Genomic DNA, 27,504 nt, shown 5'->3' with positions numbered 1-27,504 from the left:
TCATGCAGTAGCAGAAACCATAAAGAGCATGTGTGAGATGATTTGCAGATATGAGCTTCACTCGCATGGCAGCTCCAGACTTTTATGTCCAGTGGAAGGAAAAAAAAAAAAAGAAAAACAATTTTGAGACCGCAAACACGTCTTGACTGATTAATGGCATTTCGGCTTAAGCAGAAATGCATAAATTTTATTTTTCACCAACTCGTTCCTTTAAGTTGCTTCTGTCATTGGGGATACTTTTACAGTGCTTGGCCCCCTGTTAATGTCAGCACTGGTCCATTTCTCCTGCACCGTCTGACATACCTGCTAACCCCAAAGCTCTCGGGTTTATTTTTCTTGTCTAACGGCTGTCGAGTGTAACTGTGGTCCGTATAAAGAGATCCACTCCTCACAGGCTCGACCCGGCACAACCCACCTGCATACGCACCTCTGCTTTTCCCAAAAACTTGTGCCATGTGTTTAATATTATATCATATCTGCTGTCTTCATTGAAATGCGGGGAGCTTGTGAAATGACCCGGGAATTATTTTTCTAACCCCCGATAATGAAAAGAAGACTTGATTCGATACAGTTAGCTTCAAGTGGTTTCGATGAGGTTTCGTGATAAGGCCGAGAGTTCAACAGGTACAAATTAGGCCGGTCTGCAAAACAGAGAGGAGCACAGAGGCTCCTCCATTATTCATAAGGAAGCACCGCAGAAAGCACGAGCGGCCGTATCGGACTGTATCTGTCCCAGTATTTACAGTTCAGATCGGGTTTCTTACTTTCTCTCTCTTTCTTTCCTCTCGAAAGCCCCCTCTTTTTCTTCTGCTCTTAACTCATTCAGCATACAGGCTTTTAGACTCAGGGCTCTGACGGACTCTGCGGAAGCGGGTTCTTAAAAAAAAAAAATAAATCGCCAGGTCCATAATTCTTTGTTTCAACTTTTGTCTTTGAACAAGCCGCCACTGATTTAATGCTAAGATCTCGGATCCCTGAGCATTTCTTTTCTCTTTATCGGTGTCTGCTGTCTTGCCGTGAGCTTTTTTTTTTTGGTTGTTTATTTATTATTATAATAAATAAATATAAAAGCTGTATGCTGTCTACATGGCATTCAAGACTAAGCTTTGCTGCTTGATCTCAATAATAAAGCGAGTGAATAAAACAAGTGTACGGATTCAAAAACGGATCAAAATAGTCCTCTGCAGGGTCAAACGTCAGAAATCATGCTGCTTTCATGTCCATAATCTAGAACTTCAAGCTTTTTTCCTGTTCTTGTGTAAGTCCATGAGTGGTATTTTCCTGTTATTGATGAATTAAAGCTATTAAATTATTATTTTTTTTAAATTGAACTATATACAGTGTATATCATTTTATTCATTTTTTGGAAAACCTAATCTGTTCCAGCATGACAATTCTGCTGTGCGCAAAGCCAGCGCCATGAAGGTTTGGAGTGGACGATCTCCTGCTATTGCACTCTGACCTCAACCTTGAACACCTTCGGGATTAACGTGAATGCTGACTGCACTCCAGGCCTCCACACCTCACATACATCACTAACTGATTTCTAACACCCCTTGTGGCTGAATGAACATGGATCTCCACAAGCACACTCCAAAATCTAGTGAAACATCTTCCCATAAGAGTGGAGGTTCAAACGGAGGACTAAATGTGAAATTAGATGTTCAAAAAGAACAGGAAAATCGTTCCAGTTGAATCCAAGTCGAATTTCCCACCCCGGAGTTCACGCCCTACAGAGTTGTATAAAGGACTGAAAGGATCTGTGTTGCCTTTGGCAGGATGGAGCGGCTTCTTCAGTTGCAGCTATTGTCCCCGTGACACTTTTCTTCCTGAATAGTGTCGCTTAGCAGAGCTGCATGCGCGATGTGCTTGTGAATGATTTATGAGCCGATCTCAGCCAGCGGGAAAGAGCACTCGTCCTCTTTCAGCGTGTTCGTTCTCCCGTCTGTGCTGCACGCCACTCCTCTGCGATAAGGTGCCACTTTGCTGAACAGAGCGCCTCTTTATCAGACGGGGCGAAGTGACAGCTTTTGACTCTTTAAGTGCGCCTCTCTCAATAGCCCCCCTGAGCACCGAGAGATTAGTTCCCACCGGCAGACGCGGCAGTGTTGCCTTTCTCCTGACATTTGCTGCCCCTCTTAATCAGGAAATCTGTCTCTAAAGTGTTTGTCTTCGCTCTCCAATGGCACCTAAAGCCCCAAAGAATTTCCCCCCCTGTGTCACTCAGCCCCAATTTGTCATGAATCGTCGTTGTTGCTCTCTTCAGTAGAAAAGGGGGGCGTTAAAAGGTGTCTGCGCACCAAATCCAGAGATACACCAGTTCTATTTTATTTATTGTTCTTCTTGTCCATGCTTTTTTTATATATATATATATATATATATATATCTCCCCATTATCTTCATTGTCTTCTATTTATCATACTTCAGTTCTCTCTATATAAGAAACAGCTATTCGAGCGTGTGTGTGTGTGTGTGTATAAGTTGACCCCAGTCTCAGGAGGGAGCTCAGATGTTTATTTGTTTCTCTAACCCTCCGTCTGCTTAAAGGCTCGACTTAGCCAAACACAGGCTTAAGTGGAACAGCCTCGAGCAGTAAGATACTCTACTTTCTCCTCAAAACAGCACTCAGCCAAAGTGGACATCACTCGCCGACATTGTTAAAGAGTCCAGTTTCCCCACGAGCTTCACCCTGGTGCGCTTCGCACTGGGAACGCTTCATTCACGGCGAATGAAGTAGACCATAGACTAGAAAGCGGCCTGCGTTTAGTTCGAATTCGAAGTGTTACGAATGCGAACATGGCGTCAGGGTTAAGTGCGTTTCTCTCCGTTATAGCACTTTATTATAAGGGTGAAATATTGAAGAGCCAGAGAAGCACTTTCAGAGCTGGAGATTAGTGTTAGACTTTGACCTGTGCTGTCTCTGATTTCTGGTGAACTCACTAAAGCTTGCTAGTAGGAATGTGGAGCTCTGTGCCACTCCGTCAGAATAACTGCAGCGTTTGTGGAGATGGACAGCAAGTGTTCAAATAAGATCAGTATAGATTGGACGTAGTGTCTGTAACTTACACCTTTACCTGTAGACTGACCAGCTGCATCTTAACGACAAAGTTTAAACTTGGATTAAAAAAACGCACCTCATCTGTGTTCTGAGCTGCACGGCTTCGGGAGAAAAGCTTTCAACAGGTGATTTTTAAACGCCAAAAGATAAACTCCCGAGAGAAATAGTTGTGAAAGGAAGGAGGAAGACTGGTAGGCTACTGTTTAGATACAAGCCGTTGTAACGCGTTGAGTCTGGGTGAAGGGAGAGCTCGCTAACTCCAGTTGCAACAGAAATCATATAAGCACAGACAGGTTTCCAAAACTCGTGCTTTTTTTTTTTTCTTGGCAACAGCGTTACAGGTTAGTCAAAATAACGTAGAAATGAGCATCAGAAAATAATAAGGACATATTCCTCGTCTTGCACACATGCAGTAATACTGGAAAGATGCAGTGGCAGGCTATTCCCAAAATACCGCTATGCTCCTAAAGGAAGCACAACATATTTCACCCGTTACACCGTGTGTAACGTGTCTGTGTAAAGCCTGTGTAAAGTTCATCAGTGTAGACACCTGTGGCTTATAGACCGGTGCGGCTTATTTATGTTTAAAAAAATATATATTTGTAAAGTTCAGTGGGTGCGGCTTATATTTGGGTGCGCTTTATAGTCCGGAAATTACGGTAATTTCTTGACCTTTGGTGAGAATTTGTACCAAGTCTCTCACCATCCTCAATTTTTTTTTTCTTCACCTCCTATCATAAAGTAACAAATCATTCAGTTTATCATGTTGGAAACGGCCAAAATATTTCATCATACTGTTACAAGATGCTGACACTCGAGACTCCCAACACTGCTAAATAATCTGTATCAATTAAAACTTAACATACCGTATTTTCTGGACTATAAGTCGCTACTTTTTTCCCCACGCTTTGAACCCCGCGGCTTAAACAATGAAGCGGCTAATTTATTGATTTTTCCTGGGTTTTTCCCGGTTTCACAAACTTCAAGCCAGTGAAACTCTTTATATTAAATCAGATGCGCTCCCACTGAGTCGGGCCGCACCACATCATAAATATGGATCATGTTCCTCTGACGTTTGACCTGCTGCTCACTCGGACTGTCAACAGGAAAAGCGAATCATTCGTCACGCTGAAAACAACCGAGCATGAAAAAACGCACTTCACCGGTGTTCTGAGCTGCACGGCATCAGGAGAAAAGATTCACCGATGATGATTTTTAAACGCACGACGATGCCAAAAGATAAACTCTTGAGAGAAATAGTTGTGAAAGGAAGGAGGAAGACAGTGAACAATGACTTTCTTGGTAGGCTACTGTTTAGATACAAGCCGTGTAACAGACACTGTCTTTCATTAAAGCCTGTGTAAAGTTCATTAGTTTCAGTGTAGACACTGAATAGACAGGTGCGGCTTATTTATGTTCAAAACAAAAAACTTTGTAAAATTCAGTGGGTGCGGCTTATATTTGGTTGCGCTTAATAGTCCGGAAATTACGGTAATATATTGCTTCTAGATGTACTGAGAGATCTGATCTTAAGTTCCTCAGCACAGATTTGTGTTTGAAATAAACATCCGTTAATCGATCACCACCTTAAACTCTGTTGAACCTCAGGATGCTTTCAGAGCAACACTAAATGTGCCCCAAGTCAGTTAAAGGGCCTTTCTTGAAACACTGAAACTTCCATTACAAACACTGACTTCCATTACAAACCACTACAAAACCATGAGGAACCAATAGAAAACTGTAATGTTTCCTTTTTTTTCCAGCAGCTTTGTATCTGCGGAGCTGTTAGTGCTCTGCATCTGGGGATCAGACTTGGAGTTCCACACTTGGACCCGAGTTTGTCGAGCATGTAAATCAAATCCACATTCGTGGCAGATAAGTGGTGTCTGTCCTCTTCCTGCACTGTTTTGGTTTGTGATCCCGCTGTGAACCTTTTCAACCAAGCGATTCAAGCTCCCTTCTTCCTCTGGTGCATGTTCATTCGCTTATCCTCACTCCCTCTCTCTCCTCTAGCCATCCCCCATGCCTATCCTGGTAAGTGTCAGCCTTAGCCCCTGCTGCTTCCTTAATCATCACTGAGGGAACGCTCTGGAGTGGATGGCGACCCCGTGAAGGAGCACCACCATATTTGGAGCTTCGGACTCGGCCCGAACTCGGGCTCCTGATCCCGACTCCCTCGATCGCACCAGGACTCAGCTCTCACCTCACCCCCGGGGTCAGGCTTGACACGTTCGTTAAAGGGTCTCGCTGTGCATTTGGTGCCGTGTAGAGGAGCACGGTGTTTAAAGTAGCCGGCTACCGCTCAGGCGGATCTCTGAGCTCCGGCTGCCTTTTACAGGCTTCCCATAATTCTCAGAGGCGTAAACACTTCAGCGCGCTATCATGGCCTGCACGCAGACGGGCCCCTCTCAGCCGCCAAATTTGTCTTGTCGAAAACGATCTGTTTGCTCTTAGCTTCTTTTTTCCGAACGTTCCGAGCCACGCTTCTGCTCCTGAGAGAGCTATGTCTGGGTTACGGCCTTTTCACATTCCACCAAATATGTCTTGTTTTATGAGACTCAAACACTGCGAAAGCTTTGCGACCTATTTTTCTCTTCGTGATTTTCTTTTTTTTCTTTTTTTTTCTTTTTTTTTTCTTTCTCTTTCTTGCTTTCCTGCCTCTCTTCCTCCTGGGCAGTGACGATGGGTTCTGCTTTATAAAAAAAAAAAAAAAACATGCTGCCAGCTGCAAGTCAGAAGCTGTTAAGGAAAGTGAGCTGGTGCCAAACATTAATGATTTTAATGGGTTTGACTGTAAAGGAAACGGCTGCGGATTTTGTAGTCTGAGTACAAGAACAGGGGTTTTGTCATTTCTAATGCTAACACTTTTGGTCCTTGATGAGGCTAGAGTTTCCATATGACACTAATTCACATCAAACTTGCCATTTTTTTTATGACTAGCACATTTAGAAAAACATTTGCAAAAACACACACCCACCTCACCTTACACACTTCCCTTATCAGGATATTATGCATGAAGACAGCATAGCGTTTTATTCCCCCCCTTTTTTTCTTCTTCTGGCATCAAAGCCTGCTCCCTATAAAGCAGGCAATGTGTTAGTTACTTGCTCCCATTACTGCTGTGGTTGCCCAACACATCTCCAATTATGGTGCTGTTCAGGCTCTTTTGGCTCTTTCAAAGGTTTCGAGGTCAAGGAAGAGTTGATGTGCCTGCTATCCCACGCTAGAGCCTCGTTCGAAAGAAATGACTGAGACACGTTTGGGGTATTAGAAGTAAAAAGAGGCAGTAAATAAGCTTTTGTTTAGCCTTTGATACGAGAAGGTGCAGAGCCATGGAGCATTTTCGCTAGCGGAAGCGCGCAGAAAAGGGAGCGTCTGATTTAATAACCCCAGACCACACAGCCTGGGCGACGTAAAAATCTGTCGGGTCCAATTAAGTGCATTGTGGAAAAGCTGCCCCTTGTGTGTAATCACGGCCTGTGGACTGCACAGAGAGAGATGATTTACATACCCTGGAAACTCTGTGTTCCTGCCAAACCTCGTTAACAGCCAGTAAACGTAGCGTTTGGCGGGGGAGGAATAATAATAATAATTGGAATCATTTCTACTTGTGAAGTCTGTCCTCTTCAGTGATTATCATTTTTAAAGTTATCCAGAACGGTCCGAAATGAAAAGAATGAGAAAAAAAAAACGTCCATCCCGTCTCACCTTGTCAGAGATCGATCTCGAATTACAGGAAAGATGTTGGCAGAGATAAGCGTCCATGTAAAGTTCGCCGTCTTCATAAGGTAGCCCCTAAAGCTGTATTTGGGGTTAGAGAAACATTTCTGAAAGATTTATCACCCATCACATTACTCTTAAGGTCAGTTCAGTGTCACGTTCCAGTGATGAGAAGACCGAATCATTTAAGCGACTCGGTTCTTTGACTCACGCTCATCAAAATAAATTTTTTTTTTTTTTTTTATCAGAATCAAATGTTACCTTTTCAATAAGCAGATCCCGAACACGCCTACTAATGCAAATTTTAAATATATTTCCAAAGATTTTATATGTATATATTACTACATAGCGTCTACAGGAGTCACATGACAAAAGAACGAACAACTCAGATCAGAGGAGTAGATAAGATGTATTACTGAATTCTGGTTCAAGTCATTCGTTCTTTTCTCACAACTTCAATAATCCACTATGCAGTGTGTCACACAGAAAACAGAAGAGTCATGATAGACTACTCAGTTTTCCTGTACATAACCTACTGAGGTTAGATGGAAAACGAACGAATCACTTAAGGCCAATTGTTCTTCTGAGTCGCATTAAAGACTCTTTCAAAATGAACAAATTATTAATGACCAACAGTCACACTCGCGTTCCAGTGTTTGAGTTCAAGTGAGCATTGAGAAATCATAAAGTGTAGAACTGAAGGTGCTTGTGACCTGTACTTACAAAAATATTTCAGTTCTGGCCGTGTGTGTGTGTATGTGTAAGGGTGAGTGCTGGCTGTTACTGTGGATTAGCTGTGTATTAGCAGCATATCGTAACATCCACACCTTTGGTACCAGGGATTTGTTCCCGCATAGCCATCGGCCATTTTTCTGATCCCTCTGGCGCCTGTGTGTGTGTGTGTGTGTGTGTGTGAGCAAGAGAGATGGAGGTAAAGTAACACAGTCGCACCAAATCTTAATCCACTGTGTTTAATTTCATGCCACTGTTTCAGATTAAACTAATAGCAAAACTCTGAGCTCCAGTCAGGACCAGTGGTAATGCAGATCTTAACTGAAGATCACTTTAGTGTAATATTTAATGTTTTCAGTTATGACCATGATCTTACAGCAGAACTCATATGATCAAATCAACCTGTCTAGTTGCCCCATGTGTGTTTTTAATTGTATTTCACCCAATATATAGAACCATTTATACACTCCATAGACAAAAGTTCTGGGACACCCGGCTGTTCATATTTACTTTTTGAACATCGAGTTTAGTCCTCGTTTGCTGTCATAATAACCTCCGTTCTCCTGGGAAGATGTTCCATTAGATTTTAAAGTGTGCTTGTGGAGATTTGTGCTCTTTCAGCTTCAAGGGTTTAAGTACAGTCAGGTACTAAAGTAGGTGAGGTGACGAGCTCTGGGGGTACAGTCAGTGTTTACATTCATCCAAAGGTGTTGAGTATGATTGAGGTCATTCAAGATCCTTCACTTCATCCCTTGTACACCAAATCTTCATTGAGCTGGCTTCGTGCACAGGTTTGTGCAACTTAGGTAAAGTGAAGGGAAAATTTAATTCAAGCGCATCCAGAGACATCTTGTACATTTGTGTGCCTCCAACTGTGTGGTAACAGTGTGGGGGAGAACCAAATATGGCTGGAGTAGTGGTTTTTCTATATAATGTATACAGTAATACTAACGGTAATTCGTTCTCGTGTTGCGTAACAAACAAGTAGAGGATCTATTTTTAACCACTCTAGGACCAATGATTTAGTCTTAAAATGCACAGAAAGCACAGATTGTTCGAGACTCTTAAGGCATCTGGTTTACCCCAACACTGAAGCTGATGAACAGTTTCATCGCGAGTGTCAGTGTTGAGTTTTTTTTTTCATGTGTCTTAACGTGACGCTGTGTACCGAGGTATTACTGTATTTCAAAATATCGCCGGTTTACACGTCGAAGTCTGATGTGCAGAACAGAGCAGATAATCCTATAGTGGCACTTTGGGGAGGTGGGAGCTCTGTGATTACGCCATTAGATTTTAGATCAGAACGTCACAAATCTCAGCACCACCAATCTGCCACTGATGCTCAACCCTCAACTGCTCAGTTGTAAGTCACGCTGGATAAGGGCGTCTGCAAATGGCGAAAATGTAGGTTTCACACTGAACTTTGGACTGAAAAGTGTTTTCTTCTGGATTATATCAGATTAATTTTCTTTGTTTGTGTTCAGGTTAAAGGCAGCAGAGGAATGCTTCAGACAAGCGAAGGAAAAAGCCACATACAGTGTCAAACCCAAGCACGCCTCTGGAATCGTAAGTGCAATGTATATCACGCTGAATTGTAATGAGCTCAGTCTTATTTTAAAGCAAGTGTTCTAGCATGTAATATGGGGTTGGATTTCTGTCAAAATGTTCGTTTATTTAGTCATTTGTTGCTCCTTCGAAATTTCTGGGCAAGGACGGGGAAAGGTTTCGTTCAGTATAGTATAGAGTAATAGCGATCTCTTTTCTATAATTATACTGAAACTTTGAGCGTCTGCTCATACTATTAATACCCATCTGTTATTGCTTTTTTAGTCAAAGTATTTTTTTGATTTATTCATTTATTTACATTATTTACTTTCAATTTAATTCACTTTTATTTTTATAATGATATTTAATATTGGACATTTGTCCTAAAGTAGATTTTAGAAGTAAATAAATTACAAATATAAATGTAGGAGTCCTTAAGTTTATCCCTAATGATGGAGTCAGTAGTGATGAGGAAAAACTCCCTGAGATGGTATGAGGAAGAAGCTTTGATGAGCCAGGTTCTGATGGAAACCCATCCTCATCTGGGTGGCACCAAATGTATAATTCATTGCAGTGCCGTTTAGGGCTTTTGCTATCAATTTTATTATTTTACGGTTTATCCCATCGATTATTCAAGTAATTGAATAAGAAGTACTTTTTCTTTATTAAAGAGCAATACTAAATATACAAGAGTTAATAAGATGTTTCTTACAAGGAACAAGTCATTTTGTTACCTTTTTAGAAACATTTTCATTTTATTGCTGAAATTACACACAAGAATATCTGTGAAAACTAAACCCATATAATGCATTTAATTATCATATTACTTCAAAATGTAAATACAAATATATAATCAAAAAATCGAAAATGAAAATATAAGATACGTTTCAGTAAACACACTGTACAAGGTTTATTTTGTTGTAGTTTAAAATAATCCAAAACTTTGGAAACTTTTCTTTGACCTGAATCCTATTCAAGTCCGTTTCCGCCACATAACAAAATTGTCCAATTCCAACTTTTTCCAACGATTTCATTTTCAATGTGTAAATGGGTGATTCAAAAGGGCAATTAAAAGGATGAAAGTCGCAATTGTGCGAGGATGAAAGTCGCGTTTCCCTGAAATAAAGTTGGAATTGCGAGACAAAAAGTCGTAATTTAAGTCAAGTCAAGTTTATTTCTATAGCGCTTTTCACAACAGACATTCTCAAAGCAGCTTTACAGAAATCAACAGTTAAGGTGAATGATGTGTATTTATCCCTGATCAGCAGCCATGGTGACTGTTGCAAGGAAAAACTCCCTTAGATGTAATGAGGAAGAAACCTTGAGAGGAACCAGACTCAAAAGGGAACTCATCCTCATTTGGGTGACATCAAGAGTTTGATCATAAATTGTTCAACACTACAGAACACTGGAGAGAGAGAACTAACATGAGTACTGGAGTATAACATTATAAGTAAATGTTCTTTCAACAGTCTTTGGTATAAAAGTAGGAGCTACTGAGCTCAACATTTGTGATCATCAATTTAGAGAACCTTTTTTCTTTATGTGGCAAAAACAGGCATCCATCTGAATCTTCTTCTGGCCTTTTACTCTTTTTTTTTTCCTTGTTGCTAAATTTTTTTCACCCTGCAGTGTCTTGTGTTTACCTGTCCAGAGCGCTCCACAGTTTGGCAGGTGGTGCGTCAGTAATAATGGTCAGCAGGGAAACACAATGCTCAGTGTGTAGTTAAATAGACTAAATGATGTATGTATATGAAAAATTTATTGGAATTACTCGAGGAATCGTTTTAGCCGTAGTGCCACCATTTTTTAGGTTTTCACCTGTTCACTGATCAACCCTGTGTTCAGTATTGATGTTTAAATGTCAAAAAAGTGACATGTAACCGATAATGCGTTTTTGTCTTTGACAGAAAGCGAAGCTGGGCATGAAGATCTAACAAGCTGGACCTTTTTAATCCTAAAAAAATACCAGATCAGCCGTGAGGTAGAGTGCATGGACTGCAGACGTGTGGGCTTTGGCCTGTATTAAAAATTTCTCACACTCAAAAAACACAATGGAGTGATGTAGCAGCCCCCAACAACATTCATCTGCACCAAACCTAGAGGAAGTGTGTCATGTGATGTCGCATCCTTTCGCACCGCTCATGGGTGAATTGCTGGGTAACTGGAATGTACCATGTTTAGACGAGAAGACACGAGGCGTATGTGACGAAAACAAAAAGAAACCTGATCCTGATAAATGGGAAATGTGTGTTTTTCCTTCAGCTTGTTTAAACTAATTTTCTTTTAACCGGTCCTGCATGGCCCGTGGATTACCAGCAGTATGACCATGCAAACACTCCATTCCTGTTTAAGGCCAGATTCCCAGAAAGGCAGTCAGTTATTTATCATCAGTGTAATGCTTAAAAAATTTAATAATGAAGCAGCTTTCCGAGTGCTTTACTGTACACTGAAGCTGTATTTAGACTTTTTTTCCCCTTTCATCCCAGAGTTCCTATATCACACACAACGCAGGCAAGATGTTACATGTCATTATTAAGTAGCTCACACACAGCTCCATGAAGGTCTACGCAGGACCTGCGAGCTCTAACACAGATCATCAGGAAGCCGTAGGACACGCGAGGGACGAGCATTCACGTAAAGAGAGAGCGAAGTCAGCCATAGTGACGATCAGGTACATGCATTGTTCTTCCTTGTTCAGCAGTGGAGAGGTCACCACTGAAGCTGTGGAGCTGTATTCTGTTAGTGTTTAACCCCTACAGGATCATTGCAGGAAAAGAAAAACATTTAATAAGGATTATTTTTTAAAACGGTAACGTACGAGACTTGCTTACAATGTATTTAAAAACACCATTATTTTATCTAAACTAGTATTAGCGTCTTTATGTAAGATAATTCTTGTGTGTGTATATAAATATATATAACATATTTTTTTTGTCTCAGCATGTATGTGTTCTGTGTCGATCACCCTGGTTTAATAGCAAAGGAGGGTCTGCCCATGTGCAATAACTGTTTGTATTATGTTTGGGTATTATTAATATAATTTTTTTTGGAGATAGCATAATTTATGTAAAATAAAGAGAAATAAATGAACGTGGTCTTGTATTTGTTCAGAACATAACAGAATATTTTTTTATAACACTGACACACCAACACCATGTCTTGAGTAATGATAGTGAAGATATTCTAAAGCCACATTGGAAAGTATTACAGATTGATGATATATAAATACGATGGAGACGTGCCTTCAGATAACATTTACTAGGTCTACTAATAAATCAAAAACAATGTCAGTTTGGTTAATGGTTTTATTTATATATATATATATATATATATATATATATATATATATATATATATATATATATATATATATATATATATATATATATATATATATAAAACCATTAACCAAACTGACATTGTTTTTGATTTATATATTTATATATCCCTGCCCACTACATGCTCCTGTGTTGGTCACAGATCATGGAAAGTAAAACACGGATGTTTGGATTTATTCACGCACATAGAAATATTTATAAAAAGCTTTTTTCTTTTTACATTTTTATTTTACTGTTTTATTTACCGATCCCCGGTCCAACCGCAGCCACTCTTAATGCCGATCCCAAGTCCGGATAAATGGGAAGGGTTGCGTTAGGAAGGGCATCCAGCGTAAAAACGTGCCAAATCACACATGCGGATGATCCACTGTGATGACCCCTTAATGGGAGAAGCCAAAAGAAAGTTTATTTACAGCATTTTCATAATGGGCTGTATAATAATTTTTTGGAAGAAAAACTGTGTAGTTCTATGTGAAATCAGAAATTGAACACCCCCATAAAACCAAATTGCCACGATCCTCAATTCATAACACCTCTGCGAATGCGAGATTGGTATTTGAATCAGGCTCCTCCTGTCAAAGCATATAATGTGTTCATATATGTCTTCAAAATTGATGTTAGAAGCAGGAAAAATGAGCACAAGTATTTGAGCCAGTTTGACAAATTGTGATGTCAAGACAACTGGGTCAGAGCATCTCCAAAACTGCATCTCTTGTGGGATGTTCCTGGTCTGCATCTACGAAAAGTGCTCCAAGAAAGGAACAGCGGTGAACCAGCGACAGGGCCACAGGCTGCCGAGGCTCATTGATGCACGTGGGGAGCGAAGGCTGGACCGTGTGGTCCGATCTAACAGACAGCTGCCGTAGCTCAAATTGCTGAAGTTAATGGTGTTAATGCTCAACAGGTCAGGACTGTTTTGGTAGCAAAAGAGGGACCAACACAATATTAGGCAGGTGTTATGCCTGATCTGTGTGTGTATGTATGTGTGTGTGTGTGTGTATATATATATATATATATATATATATATATATAACACACACAATCAATTTGTAAATATTAAGTTTTTGTCAATGTAACATACTAATGCAGTGACTGAACCTCAGGGTGGTCATGTTCAAATGTACAGTGTAACATGTACAAGTGGAAAGTTTCAGCACAATGGCTTAGACGTTAGACTCCTGATCAGAAGGTTGAGAGTTCAAATCCCACCATTGTATAGCTGCCATTCCAATGCCCTTAACCAAATGTCTGCCAAATGCCATAAATTTAACCACATTTTTCAATAAAGCAAAGTTATAGAACACTGTTTAATGTATAAATGAAATCATTTTACTTTAACAATATTATTTGTTGATTTATTAAAGCTGACTTCATGGTTTGAAGAGATTAAAAAAAAAAATACTATAAAGAGCTGTGTGTGTTTTTATAATATCCATTTTTTGCTGAGACAGTCCAAAAACAAGTTTCTATGAAATAGATTTAATATAGAGCTCATTTCTTTCTCTAGATATATACACTTTAGAGTACCATCATTATATATAATCTCTATTATATACTCGGTCTAGTGATACATGTTATAGTCATTGAACAAGGTATAATTTGAAGTCACTGCAAGCAGCATGATTTGGCCAATTCAAGTCTCTGTTCCCACCTGTCCCTTTACTGACATGACCAGCAGCGGAGCCACATCGCTTTCCTCCGAACATCTGTGAGGAAAAGTCTGCTGTGTTTGTACTCTACAGAGTGTCTGATGCTGCAGAGTGATCAGAGATACAAATGCAACTCGGACACTGCTTTACTTTTTCCCCTCTCGCCTGGTGGCATTTTTGTCCAAGGATGTGTGGGTCAGGTGATTTATAGGCAGCATTTGAAAAAGGTGTTCGTTTCTTTTCCTTCAAGTCTTTTTCACTTGTCTTTCAGAAAGCATCAGTTTTAAGACAAACTTTATACAACACGCACACAACAATTTGAATACACAAATAAAAGCTGTCCTTTTATATGGACAGCTCCAGACATCAACATATTAGCAGCTTTGCCTATATTAGGTATCAAATTCTTAAAAAAAAAAAAAGTTTGTCAAATATATATATATAAATTTGATATATTTCTTTGTCCAAAATCCCAGGCAGGCTGCCAGTCTTTCAGTTTTACTGTTTCCCAGATTCAGCCACGTTAACAGAAATACACCGACACTGTTTGACCCGCTGGATCTTTCTGTGCCGGAAGGGTGGCTGCAGGTCCGGGCAGTCCAGCTCCACCGTGAGCGTGGTGAAACGGTGTGGCCGGCAGAAGGCGCATGACTGGAACGACTCCTGCTCCTTCTTGACGTGCCGTGGGATGTAGAAGGAGTTGCACTGGCCGTAACAGAAGCGGTTGATGACTGTGCGGCTCAGGCACCCCTCGTGGTTTACGGTTTGCCTCAGGGGCTGTGTCTTGCACCAGTCGCTCTTCAGGTACTTCCTTTCCGTCACCACCAGGGCTTCCTGACTGGAAGCCAGCACTTCCTGTTTTCGGCCACGGCGATCGGACGTGTTTGAGCTGGTTTTGTACGGTGATGGGATCGAGCCTTGTGGGCGGTTTTTGCGACTCTCAGACACGACACACAGCACACCGGCCAGGAGAACCCAAAACAGCAGCTTGCAGCACATCCTGAGGGCCAGAAACAACAGGCATTAGAACTTCCTCCAGACCTTAAGGACTTTCAGATAGTTCAAAGATACATTTACGGCATTTAAAGTGTTTTATATGTGTCACGTGTATGTAATTCTTTCTTTGCATATCCTAGTGATGTTAGGAAGCTAGGGTCAGCCATGATTCAGCACTCCTGTAACATTAAGGACCTTGCTCAAGGATGGGAGCTTGGCGATACCAGGGCTTAAATCATCCGTTCGGTAACCCAGACCCTTAACCATCTCCCCCAGATGCCCTTTAGCAGACACCTCAATTCAGAGCGACTTACAATTCTCTTATTCATACAGTTGAGCAGTTGAAAGCAACTTGGTGGTAGAAGTCCAACACTTTAACCATTGAGCTAAAACTTCAATACAAAAGGGTTGCTGCTAAAGTATTTCTGAGGTAAATCTGAATAAAAAATATGGCTAAAATTTGACGTTAATGCAGGCCTTTATTTGGGTTTAAATTAAACATTTAATTCAAGTCAACACAGGGTTCTGCAGTCTTAAAAAGTCAACAACAAAAAAAAAGGATTTTGCTGTTCTAGGTCTTAAATCATTGATATGCTCATGCAGCAATTTTTTTTTTTATTATTTTTTTTTTACATTTCCGTGGTGGTGTAGTTCTAGTTCTTTTGCTGGGTCCAAATATAATTTTCTGTATCACGACTACACATGAGACCAACATGCAACAGCCAATCAGCTTTCTGTTATTGAAGCGAATCGCTCTTGAATTGTACCATAGACATAAAACATTTATTTTTCAGCTGAGGGGAAGTGCAAGTTGAGCGATACTTGAATTTGGGCCTTAGTTAGGGCCAGTCGCTATCAACGTATTTGTGTTTGTCGTCATACAGGTCTTAATCTTTATTCTTAATGATTTAAAAAAGTCTAAAATTTGATTTGGTAAAACCTGCAGAAACCCTGCAACATCACTTTAATATTCTACAACTCTCAAAGATCCTCCGGGGTCAATATTGACATCCCTTTCACTGTTGTAATCCAATCTCAAATGAACAACGCTAATGCCGGCTTTAATGGATTCAATAAACCTCTAGATTCTGTATTTAGAGTCCCCAATCCCACTCCTGGGAACTGCCTGCCAATTTTTACATTCTAACACGCTACAAATTGAAACAGCTGGCCAAACACAACATTCCACAAGACAATTAGGCTTGACTTTGACAACCGTGCCCCTACCATGTTTTTGGCAAAGCTTGAGTGTATACTTTTCCGAGACCTTGATCTAGTCTCACCAGGATCTCGGATTTGGCAAACTGCGGCGTGCTCCCCGAATAATTACAGTAACTAGTGTCATTAAAATATCAGATGTGCAGTAATTACAGTTATCTATGAACTCGTATGCCTGGGGACCTTCTTCAGAATGTTTTTTTTCCCCCTCAGCCTAACACATGATTCAAATAATGAAAGCTTTGTAATTAACTGATTAGTTGAATCAGGTGCATCCTACCAGGGAAGCCATTAGGCGCTGCAGTCTCTGAGTTCACTGAAACTGGAGTGGGATTTTGTTAACGCCAGCACCATGAGACGGCACGATTCAGACTCCTCAGCTTTGTTAAAACTGTCTCACATTACTGACTGTCACAGAGTTTACTCCCAGCTCTGCCACATCGGATCCAACTGATGACTCCAAACTTATAACTAGTCCCAATTCCCAACACACCTGAGCAAAGTCATGGGCTCATTTCACCTACCGTGACTTGACTCGGATGCTTTGGGAATTAAAAAAATATTAAAATTTTGCAGGGCGGATTGATTATCCACGAATTTGGCATTGTCGAGCTTTATGCTGGTAAGCTCTGATCTCCTGGGTTTGAACTGACGCGAACATTAAACTGCGGTTGATGAGGAAAGAGTGAAGAATTTAGATTTGATGTTTGGGAGCTGGATGTGTAATATAAAACAGATTAATTCAAACATTACACGTGTATTATGTGTATTAGCTTTAGACAGGATTTAAACTCTGTAGGAAAGTGCGTATATATACCTTGCAGGTTTTATTGTATGGTATATGTACACAGCGCAGTAACAGACTCCGTGCAAGTTATCACAAACTCTTGATTGCGGTTGTTTCTGCTAAGGGCGGCCCAACCAGTTATTAGGTTTAGGGGGCAAACACTTTTTCACACAGGGCCATGTAGTTTAGAATTTTGTTTCCCCGAATAATAAAAACCTTCATTTTAAAAAACTGCATGTTGTGTTCACTTGTGTTATTGTTTACTAATATTTAAATTAGTTTGATCTGAAACATAAAAGTGTGACAAACATGCAAAAAAAATTTATAACTTTTTTACACCACAGTATATAATAATTATAGATATATTCACATACAGGCAGTCCCTGAGTTACGCTGGTTCAACGTACAAATTTTTGATCTTACAATAACGATCGCGATACGAAAAATGTTACAATATTTACATTTTTGCGCTACATTTTAATTTTCGTACAATATGTAAAATGTCTTACACTCTTACCAGCGGTTGATGGAGTTTAGTTGTCTTGGTGTTACAGCACATTCTTTCTGTGGTTTTGGTGTTTCAAAGGCCAAATCTAGCTTTTGTCTTTCCCTTAAATTTTTTTTTTATTTTTCTGTTGTCGTTGCCGGACACTGAAAATCGGTGTATCTGGTTCCACCCTACCCTCGCAAACTGGCGTTGATGCACTCGCCTGCTGTCACTTACATAAACAGTATACTGTAAAGTTTATACATTATGGTTGTGCAAATTGCTTTATTTTGCTAGTTTATGTACTGTAATGTGTTAAATTAACAAATTACAGTACAGTACCATGTTTCAACTTACTACGTGTGTGTTTCTACAGAGTTCCTATCTATCTATCTATCTATCTATCTATCTATCTATCTATCTATCTATCTATCTATCTATCTATCTATCTATCTATCTCTCTCTCTCTCTCTCTCTCTCTCTCTCTCTCTCTCTCTCTCTCTCTCTCTCTCTCTCTCAAACTCCCGGAGTTATTTAGTTTAGTAGCATTTTATTGCAAATGTTGAGGTAATCTGGCTGTGCACAGACTACAGTGATGACCTACAATTAGCATAATGCTCTAATTTTATTATTATTATTATTATAAAAAAATTTTTTAAAGGTCAAAATCTAGTTTTCCCCTGTTCTTCAACCCCATATCATTGGCTCTTGTAAGCGTATCTTTGCAGATGGCCTTACTCAGTGATACCTCCTCAAAAGAGCATATGTAAAACAAAGTCATTTGTCCATTGTAGGCTTGCATGACCTAGACGTTTGCTATTATTAAAGCCTAACGTGCATGTTTGGTTTTGATGAGGTTTGGTGGTTAAACAAAACTATTCCTCTGAACAATCATCTCTAATGCATTCCTACACCGAAACGCCTGACGAGCTACAGTTCCATCAAACGGCGCGGTGTTTGCTTTCTTAGAGCCCGAAAGAGGAAATGAATGTCATAGAAGGACGAAATTAACTTAATTGAGCCATTACCGTGGCCTGGCTAATTTGTCAGTTTTAAAAAACGTCGTTAAAATAAACACGTTCATTAATCAGCGAGCGAAGCGCCGGCGAAAACGCAGAGCAAAAGAAGTTAATTGCGGCGAGTTTGACTCCTTTGGAGAAACAGTTACCGCTTTTGCTTGGGCTGCTGGTGACAAATGCGACGAATATGTAAACATTCTCAGAGGCTCCGTAGCATTAGGAGTGGGCACACACGGTGCTAGCTCGACTCGTTCATCTCCCTCGCGCCAGAAAGTGTTAGGCCACAAGTATAACGCAAGCTATTCTTCTGAAGCGTGACGTTCATCCCTAACCCCAGCACCAACACCCCCCCATTCTCATCCGTCCCCACTCCTCAATCATGTTTTTCATGACTTGGAATGTCTCTAGGGGTCAAGCTAAGCTTTTGCTGTGTTTTTTTTCGTCCTCTAAGAGTTTCATATTGTTTCCTGAGCGGGCAGGAAGACACAGATTAAGCTTAATTTGTCACTTTGTCCATGGGCAGCAGGACCAAAGAGACGGCGGCCGAGGATGATTACATTTCAGGCACGAGAGAAAGCTATCTGTCAATCACATGGACATCTTTGCAGCAGATGTGGCAGCTCTGGGGCTGAGTCAGTCTTGGAAAAGAAACATTTATAAAAAAAAAAAAATTCATGAGAGAATTAAACGATCATCCTCGCTCGGCCTTTTCTTTAGCTTATCGCTCTTTCCATCTGATCTCGATTTGAGCTTAAATATTTCTAAAATGTTAGAATGGGTTTTCTTGCCCATAAGGCACTGGTGTGTTGTCGGACAGCCTCGATCGAGTATGACCGTGTTTTTCCTCGCCTGTTCACGAGGCTGACTCTCCTAACCCCGCATAACTGGGAACTCCTCTTCAGACGCCGCTTCAGAGGAGCTCTTAAGCGTTGTCAAAATAAGTAGCCGGTTGTGAGTCTGCGGTCTGGCAGGCCGTGGATGTTTGCTCAAAAGATGATGAATGCGGCCCTGAGTCACCACGTCAACGTGTCTTGGCCTCCGAAGTTTTGCCGTGACACCGTGGCCTCGGCTGAGGCTCCTCGTATATCTGAGCAAGGACAAGCCCCCACTCTGTCTTCCTCTATTTCACTCTGATCTCTCATCGCCGCACGGCTCAGTATTAAGTGTACTATTCGATGAGAAGGGTCGGTCGAATTTGGAAACCTTTTCGATCAATCATGGGTCAGACCTTGCATAACTCGCCAAGGTTTAAAATGTAAAACAATAACGTGTAACCCGAGTCCAAATCATGTTTAAGGGTTAAACCGTGACAGCTGGTCAAATCTAATGAGTGGTGAATTTTATCCTGAAGTACCCGAGTTGTGCTTCGTCAAAGTGTCCATGCAGGAGGAGGAGAAGTGAAGCTGCTTTCAGCTCTGCCTTCAAATTTGGTTCTCCTCCAATTTCTCTCCCTGCTACATCTACCCCCTGATCTGTAGAACCATCTGACCTTGTCATAAATGTCTAATATGTTTAGATCTGATCTTCTGGAGTTGTGTAGAGAAAGATTCTGGTACAGAGGTGATGGAATGAACTTTCTCTAGATGTCCAAACAGCTGGGCCGTTAATCTTCAAATGACGAGTAAAGGCCTACTGTACCTCTTCCTGAAAAATCTAAAATAACTTTTTTCCCCCCTGTTTTAGATTTATTTTAATAAGCCTTCTATAATTCTGCTCTACAGAGTTTTAGGACTGATGGTATCTTAGTTAGTTATCTAGAGAACCAGTGTTGATTTTATTCATTGACTGTATTTACTAAATGTGCTAACTAACTGAGTTCGGTTCGCATTTTTGGAGGCTTTCCTTCAAATCCAGAAGCTAATTCAGCGTCTAGATTTGTATTAAGTTGTATAGGAAATGTAGGTTTTCTGTTGGAACGTTTTGCTTAGACATCTATTTCAAAAGGTCATGCCCTCCACTTTCTCTCTGAAATCTTTGGCTCTGCTAGTCCCTGACCCCAGCACACCAGCCACTGGTTGCGCGAGGCTTAGCGTTATCCTCCTTGTCGCCCGAGAAGCATCGCTTATCTGTATTCGGAGGTTTTACTCCGTTTGATCCGCGCTTAGGTGGATAGTAGTACTTTATGTACAGCTGTTTAACTCCTCAATACGCCGCTGATAAGAGCCGGTTCAGTAAGTCAGCCCAGGAACACGGTGTCTCTGAGAGATTTCTTGTCGAGCGAATAATGACCCTCAGCATGCAAGTGTTTGAAACGAATTCCTCAGTGACTCCGTTCCAAGCAGAATGAGTGTGAGGAAAGGGGCAGATTGAAATATTTCCCTATTGCTCATTTGAGATAATAATGTGGTTTTGAAAGCCAACTTGTCTCTTTTTTTGAAAAAAAAAAAAGAAACGAACGCAAACTCCCGGAGTTATTTCGGTAAATAATACGCCGGCACAGACAGGCCTCAAATTAATAGTATATTATCAAACACTCAATCATAGTTTGGGCTTTTTTTCTTTCAACCAGCGCGGATTCCAGCCCATTTGCTATGAAAACAAGCGTGAGGTGTGTTAATGTTCCACAGTAGATGGGGCTGCTCTCAGGATGCCTCAGGCTGTTGGGGCATTGGCATGCAACCACAACACACCCCTGTCACCCCAAAACAACTCCCATAACCCCCTACATGCACGCACACACACACAGACTACTTTCCATAATTGCCACCAGCTGAGTGCTGTTTCTACAAAGGCTGAGAAACACACATCAACCTCGTCCTCCTCCTCCACCTCCTCCTCCTGCTCACACACATGCGAACCAGTAATGTCGACTCTGACTTATGTACTTAGTGTAGTCGAAAGCATCTATAAGTGTGTTAATGTGCTGAGCATGTGTGCCGCATATTGAAGAATGTGTGTGTTTGGGATCTGGGCTCCTGAAGGTGCCCTGTGCTTTATCAGGTTGAGTAAACCACCAACGTGGAAAGTTAAATACGTGATAATTAAAAAACGCTGCCGTTCTCAAGGTCAGGAACATGTTCGAGCTCGATACGTAGTGCTATACACTAAACTTAGAGCTTCGATAAAAATCCTGCATTCAGGCATGTAAAAACCGAGACTGCTCGGCTCGGTGTGTTATATATCGCTCTATTCCAAATCCTCGAACGAGCGATGACGCACTTTCAGTCGGTTACACAGTCAAAATGACCTGGATGACCGGAAATCTTCTATACTCCAGTGATTCATTAGAATTCCCCTGCACTTACTCAAAAAATGTAATGCTGGAAAAAATATTCCAACCGATTGGTCACACTGACAAAAAGTTGATAAATTCTGTTCAGTTTGGTCCATTATGTCTAGGAAAAGTGTGTGTTTCATGTCGTTTGTTATTATCAACAATCTTAATGCAGGGCTGAGATTTGGTGGTTCAAATATAGCTTGGGTGGTGTCACTCCTGGACACCAGAAGGTTTAAGGTTCAGGTGAGACCCCTGAGCAGGAGCCTGGGGAGGAGAGAAGGAGGAGCTTGCACTTTCCTAACCCTTCCTGTTCTTTCCCACCTCTTTCAAAATCCACGCAATACACTATGTGCCTAATGTGTGTGTTTTTTTTCCCACTTGTTAATCTCATGACGCCCCCGAGCTACATAAATAGGAAGCAGTGAGAACGAATGTGAATGAAGTAATGAAGCAGATCTTTGGTCAATCCTAATGCATCCAAACTAGTTCGAGCCTGGTGTGGGCTGTGTCTGGTGGTGGTGTTGGTGTCGCTCTGTGTGTGATGAGGTGAAGATGAAACTCCTGAGGAGGAGGAGGTGGTGGAGACAGAGTGAGAAGAGATGTTCCTTTTTTTTTTTTTTTTGGCTGCTGTTTGCTTAATAAAAGTATCAATTCCATGTCCACCTCTTTCAAGTTCACTCACTTACTCAACCCTTAAGACCTTTTGATTTGCGAGCCCAGATTCGAACTCTGGTAACGCAGTCACCCTGGCAACGATATTGCGACTTGAGTGTCGAGAAGCTCGAACTCAGGACCTGCTGCATCATTTAAAAAAGAACGTGGCAACCACTACACTTTGCGAGAGCTGGGCTTGAAAACGTGCTAGGGGCTTTTTTTTTTTTAAGCACTGAGTTCCCATGAACTTGCAAATGGAGGAATGGAGAAAATGTCCTATTTAAACCTGTAGATTTTAGTGAAAGAACCTACAAAGAAAAAGTGCTGGGATTGGAATTGGAACCAACTAAACCTTGAAACCACACCTTTGCCACACCTTCATGACCTTTTGTTGGAGGTCAGTGGTGTGTTGCTTTAGCAGAGCCTGGAGAGGGTGCTAGGTGTCCTTTTGTAAATCATCCAGATCCTTAATTTCCTAAATTGATCTTATCGAATTGTTTGTGAACAGTGTTTTTTTTGTATTTCATCCACAACCTGACTTTACCAAACTAGTCTAAAAGATGTAGAGTTATTTATTTTATTATTTATTCATAATTTAATTCATATAGTTTTTTTGTATTTCTTTATTTTTTTTTAATCTAAGAACTACACTTTAAAAATTATGACGCCTATCTATCTTAGACCAGTGATGTGATGCTTTAAAGAAGAAGCCTGGAGAAAGTTCAGGGTGGGATTTTGTTGACCATCTCAACCTGTTCACTCCAAATTGCACTAATTGGTGAATAAAAAAAAAATATCTGAACCACACCTTTTACCCCACCTTCTGTTCATGACCCACCACCACCCCAACCTGAGGTGCTAAAATGAAGCCTGAAGAGGGTGGTGTGTTTGCGTGTGTGTGTGTTTGCGTGTGTGTGTGTCTCTCTGAAATTGTACATCATCCACACCCTGTTTTTTCTAGAATTGGTCTAATCAGTGTTAGCTGTTAATTTTTTTACCCCACCTCTTGATAAGAATGCTTTTTATTTTTTTTTATCATTGCTTTACCCGACCTCCTGATCATGACTTCTTGTTTGAGGTCAGTGTGAGTCTATAGTATGGAATAAAGAGGAAGCTTGTGTGTGAGTGAAAAGTCACTCATTAACGATTCATTTATTTGGAACAAGTCTTTAATGTGACTCAGAAGAACTTCAGTACTTCATTTCATGAGTCCTCTGGTGCGAGTCGTTCGTTCTTGTGTCACGTGACTCCTATAGATGCTATGATTCAAAGAACCAAGTCACTAAAATAATACGATCTTCCCATCATTAGTTTGTGGATGTAGACCTACTAGTTAAAATGGACAAATTGTGCAGAAAGACTAAAAAAAAAAAAAAAAAAAATTATAATGATGTATAATGTGAATTTGTGTGAATAACCATGAAACTGAGAGCCAGTGACTTTTTTTTTTTTTTTTTTTTTTTTGCTCAAGTATTATAGTAGAAGTTTTCTGCTTGAGGACACCTGCTGCACATTGAGTATAATTCATGCTTCTCTTCAGTGTAATACTGAATATGCAGTCTAACTTACACTAACCTATAAAATACTGTAAAAAAAATTACACTTCCTGTCCAGTCAAATGCATGGTAGCGATGATAATGAATTCACTGGATTCACTCCACACCATCAGCATGCTTTAATCCAGATATATACCTGATCCCTGCAAGCAGCCAACTCCGAAACCCACACACACATTACGTGTTTCCAGACCGAATCCAACCAACTCTTTAACATGGGACGCATCGCTATAAAACTCCTCATTAACTACAGTCGAGTGCCACTGATACCGATTTAATCACTGCAGTAAAGGAGCTTTATTAAGCAAACACACTCGCTTTCTCCAAACACTCGCGGTTAAAGAGCCGGACTTCTTTCCCAGTGTTGACTTACGACTTGAAGTGCAGTGTGTGAGACTGTAATCTAATAGAGATTTAATTTACAGTACATTTGTGAACTCGCTGCACTGAAATAATCACAAGGTTGTAGGCGCGCAGTCTTAGCATCTCTGTTAGCATACGTAAAGCCTTCGTGCATTAATCGAAATGAGCTAAAACGAGGTAGACAAAAGCAAGCAATCTTTTTAAATGGTGCTGATATTTAATAAAAGTCTCCGTGTGTGTGTCTAATCTGGACACATGTCTTTATAATAATAGTAGTAGTACAGATTTAATGCCATGTCAGTAACTCAGACAGAATCCAAGTTACAAAAGTACAAGCGTTACATAGATACAGTAAAACGAATGCAATAAAAGTTGAAAACAATCAAACAGAAGAAGAATATAGCAGCTGAGGTTATATACAATGCTTTTCTTTTACATATAATAGATCATTTAAAGAACTTTTCTGGTGATATCTTGGGGAACAAGATCCTAGAGAGAGATTACTACATCTTGTCTACTGACATTAAAAGCCAGAAAGTTCACTTAAATATGTTTAATAGAGAGAAGACTCTATCTATCTATCTATCTATCTATCTATCTATCTATCTATCTATCTATCTATCTATCTATCTATCTATCTATCTATCTATCTATCTATCTATCTATCTATCTATCTATCTATCTATCTATCTATCTAATCTAATCTAATCTAATCTAATCTATATCTGGTTGGGTCTTTACATATAGGCAGAAAGCAGTGTGTGTACCACATCTTTTAAACATTGAGGATGGAAAGTTTTTCAGGCGAATCAGAGTCAAATTTTAAGTTCAGTTCAATTAAATTTTATTCTATTTGACCCAAAGTAGATTTACAGAGATAAAGAGGTTCTACAATTAAAATATATATGTTAATGTCTCTAAGTTTATTCCCTATAAGTTCAGTAAGTCAGTAATTCAAAACTTTTCCTCTATTTATTGCAACATCCACCCTAAAGGTTCGCCGAACGTTTTCTGAGCATTCTGATTAATGTGGTTAACATTTCATAGATGTTTTGGTGGCAAGTTTAATTTATTAATTGTATTTATTTTTTATTATTTTGATTGTATTTTTATTTATTTTTTCATTAAAATGTATTATTATTATTATTTATTTATTTATTACATTTATGTATTTATTATTATATTTATTTATTTATTTAAAAAATAAATTTTATTAAATTTTTTCCTGACGATATTTCAGCAACATTTAATTCTGAATATTAACTCCAAATCTTTTTTGTGTCCATTGTAGATATTAGGCGCTTTATATTTTAATAAATACAATATTTTTTCTTAAAGAAATTAAAGTAAAATGGTCTATTCTGGTTTCAAACGAGTCAAAAACGACTCTCATGGTCACAGTGAAGTCATTCTTCATTAGTTCATTAATGACAGTATGTTTGCTGACCACAAAGCAGTGCTGTAAAGCTCTGAAAAAAAAATCTTCTGAACATTTAATTACACTTTAAAGCTACACAGAATGGTCATGCCATTTCCAAGACAAGTGTGTTGTAATGTTCTTCCAATATTAAGGAAGTTTTAAGTATTTGAGCAGGTATATTGTAGAGTAATGCACACATTTGAGTTGATTTTGTGAGTCGCTCTGGATAAATCATTTGTATATCTTTTATTGTTTACTTGTATAAACGTGTTACTTTTATCACTATTATTGTAGTTTCCTGCCATCTGTTTCACTGCTGCGTCACGTTTCATATACATACATTAATATGTATATTTAATAAAATGTTCTTTTTTTATTTTGACTTCAATAATTTTACTGTGAGCAACTGCAATCAACAATTTCCTTATTGGATCATTAAAGTATTCAGATTTAGTTTGTGATTCTAATGATGATAAATTTGTCAATGTAAATGAGATTAAATCCAATTTCATTGAAATTATGTACTGCTGAGGTGAAATCACACACACTGGCATATTCCCAACATGCCGTGCAGTGCGTTTTAACCCTTTAATCTCAGGCTTGTTGTGGAAAGCGATGAAATCGAAAAACACAGATTACTGACCAGACCAAATCGGCTTTGCCCAACAGTGCAAGGTGGAGCAGTCACGGACCCCCGGCAAACACAAATCATTAATCGGATCATTGACTGCTTTAACGCTCGTCTCACTACAATACACAGATTCCCAAACACACTCTGGGCTTTTTTTTTTTCTTTTTTTTTTCTTCAAAAAAATAATGGGTGTTTCAGTTGATCAGATTGACTTCACCATGAAAATATTCAAACACATGACTCTTCCTTCCTTCTACTCCTTCTAGCTTTATTCTACTGAGAAACCTACCCAAATATATTGTACACACACACACACACACACACACACACACACACACACACACACACACACACACACACACACACACACACACAATGTTGTATTCAGTCTGTCAGTATTTTGGTCATCATGTATGTGTGTGTGTGTCTAACAGAAGAGTAAAAGACCATTTCATAAGGAAGATCACTTACCTCCTGTCTGCAGTGGTCCAGTTCTCAGTGTGCGGGTGTGTATGTGTTGTGTTGTGTTGTGTGTGTGTGTGTGTGTGTGTGTTGTGTGTGTGTGTGTGTGTGTGTGTGTGTATATATTCCAGCAGTGGTCAGGGTGAGGGTGCTGGTGTGTTGGTGGCTCGTGGACTGAAAGCTGCTCTGATGCCCATGGAAGAAGGAGGATTTGTCAGGATCAGTCAAGACGCGCCTCTGGCGTGGTGTCTCTGTGTCTCCAGACGTCAGAGGAGAACTTCAAGAGTGTTCTTCTGCACGCCTTCTGTCCTGCTCAGTGGGATGGAGTTTTTCTAGCTGTCTCTCTGAGTCACTGTTCTTCCCTCTGTCTCTGTCTTTCTCTCTCCCTGCTGTGTTTGAACTCTTGTTTCTGGCTCTTCTCCGTCACCCGCATGTGGATCTTATCAAACCGCAGGATTTCTATTGGCTCTGAACACCAAACAAATCAGACACTCTCTCTCTCTCTCTCTCTCTCTCTCTCTCTCTCTCTCTCTCTCTCTCTCTCTCTCTCTCTCTCTCTCTCTCTCTCTCTCTCTCTCTCTCTCTCTCTCTCTCTCTCTCTCTCTCTCTCTGCTTCCCTTTCCTCTTGCTTTCTCTGACTTTATTCCTC

General features: G+C 40.1%; 2 protein-coding genes across 4 annotated transcripts in view; one reads left to right on the top strand and one right to left on the bottom strand.

Moving 5' to 3' along the window:
- The window catches only part of fmn2b (formin 2b), a 98,223-nt gene extending 86,075 nt beyond the window's left edge, over window positions 1–12,148 (top strand). For 2 of the 3 annotated variants that reach the window (XM_083556378.1, XM_083556377.1), the window contains 2 exons: window positions 8,995–9,076; window positions 10,966–12,148. In XM_083556378.1, coding sequence (XP_083412504.1) covers window positions 8,995–9,076; window positions 10,966–10,992 — 109 coding nt within the window. In that variant the 3' untranslated portion in view covers window positions 10,993–12,148. Of the gene's footprint in view, window positions 1–8,994; window positions 10,215–10,582 lie in introns of all 3 variants that reach the window. The other variant, XR_014536039.1, reaches the window with a different exon arrangement.
- Window positions 12,149–13,477: 1,329 nt separating this feature from the next.
- grem2b (gremlin 2, DAN family BMP antagonist b) lies at window positions 13,478–27,393 on the bottom strand. Its single transcript, XM_083556665.1, has 3 exons — window positions 26,980–27,393; window positions 26,865–26,936; window positions 13,478–15,045 (listed from the first exon to the last, which is right to left on the bottom strand). The coding sequence occupies exon 3, from the start codon at window positions 15,042–15,044 to the stop codon at window positions 14,544–14,546; it is 501 nt and encodes a 166-aa protein (XP_083412791.1). The 5' UTR covers window position 15,045; window positions 26,865–26,936; window positions 26,980–27,393; the 3' UTR covers window positions 13,478–14,543.
- Between the last annotated feature and the right edge of the window lie 111 nt (window positions 27,394–27,504).

The sequence above is a fragment of the Silurus aristotelis genome (genome assembly GCF_946808225.1).
Source record: "Silurus aristotelis genome assembly, chromosome: 12".
In the NCBI taxonomy this organism is placed as follows: Eukaryota; Metazoa; Chordata; class Actinopteri; order Siluriformes; family Siluridae; genus Silurus; species Silurus aristotelis.
This window is presented reverse-complemented; position numbering and strand designations above follow the sequence as displayed.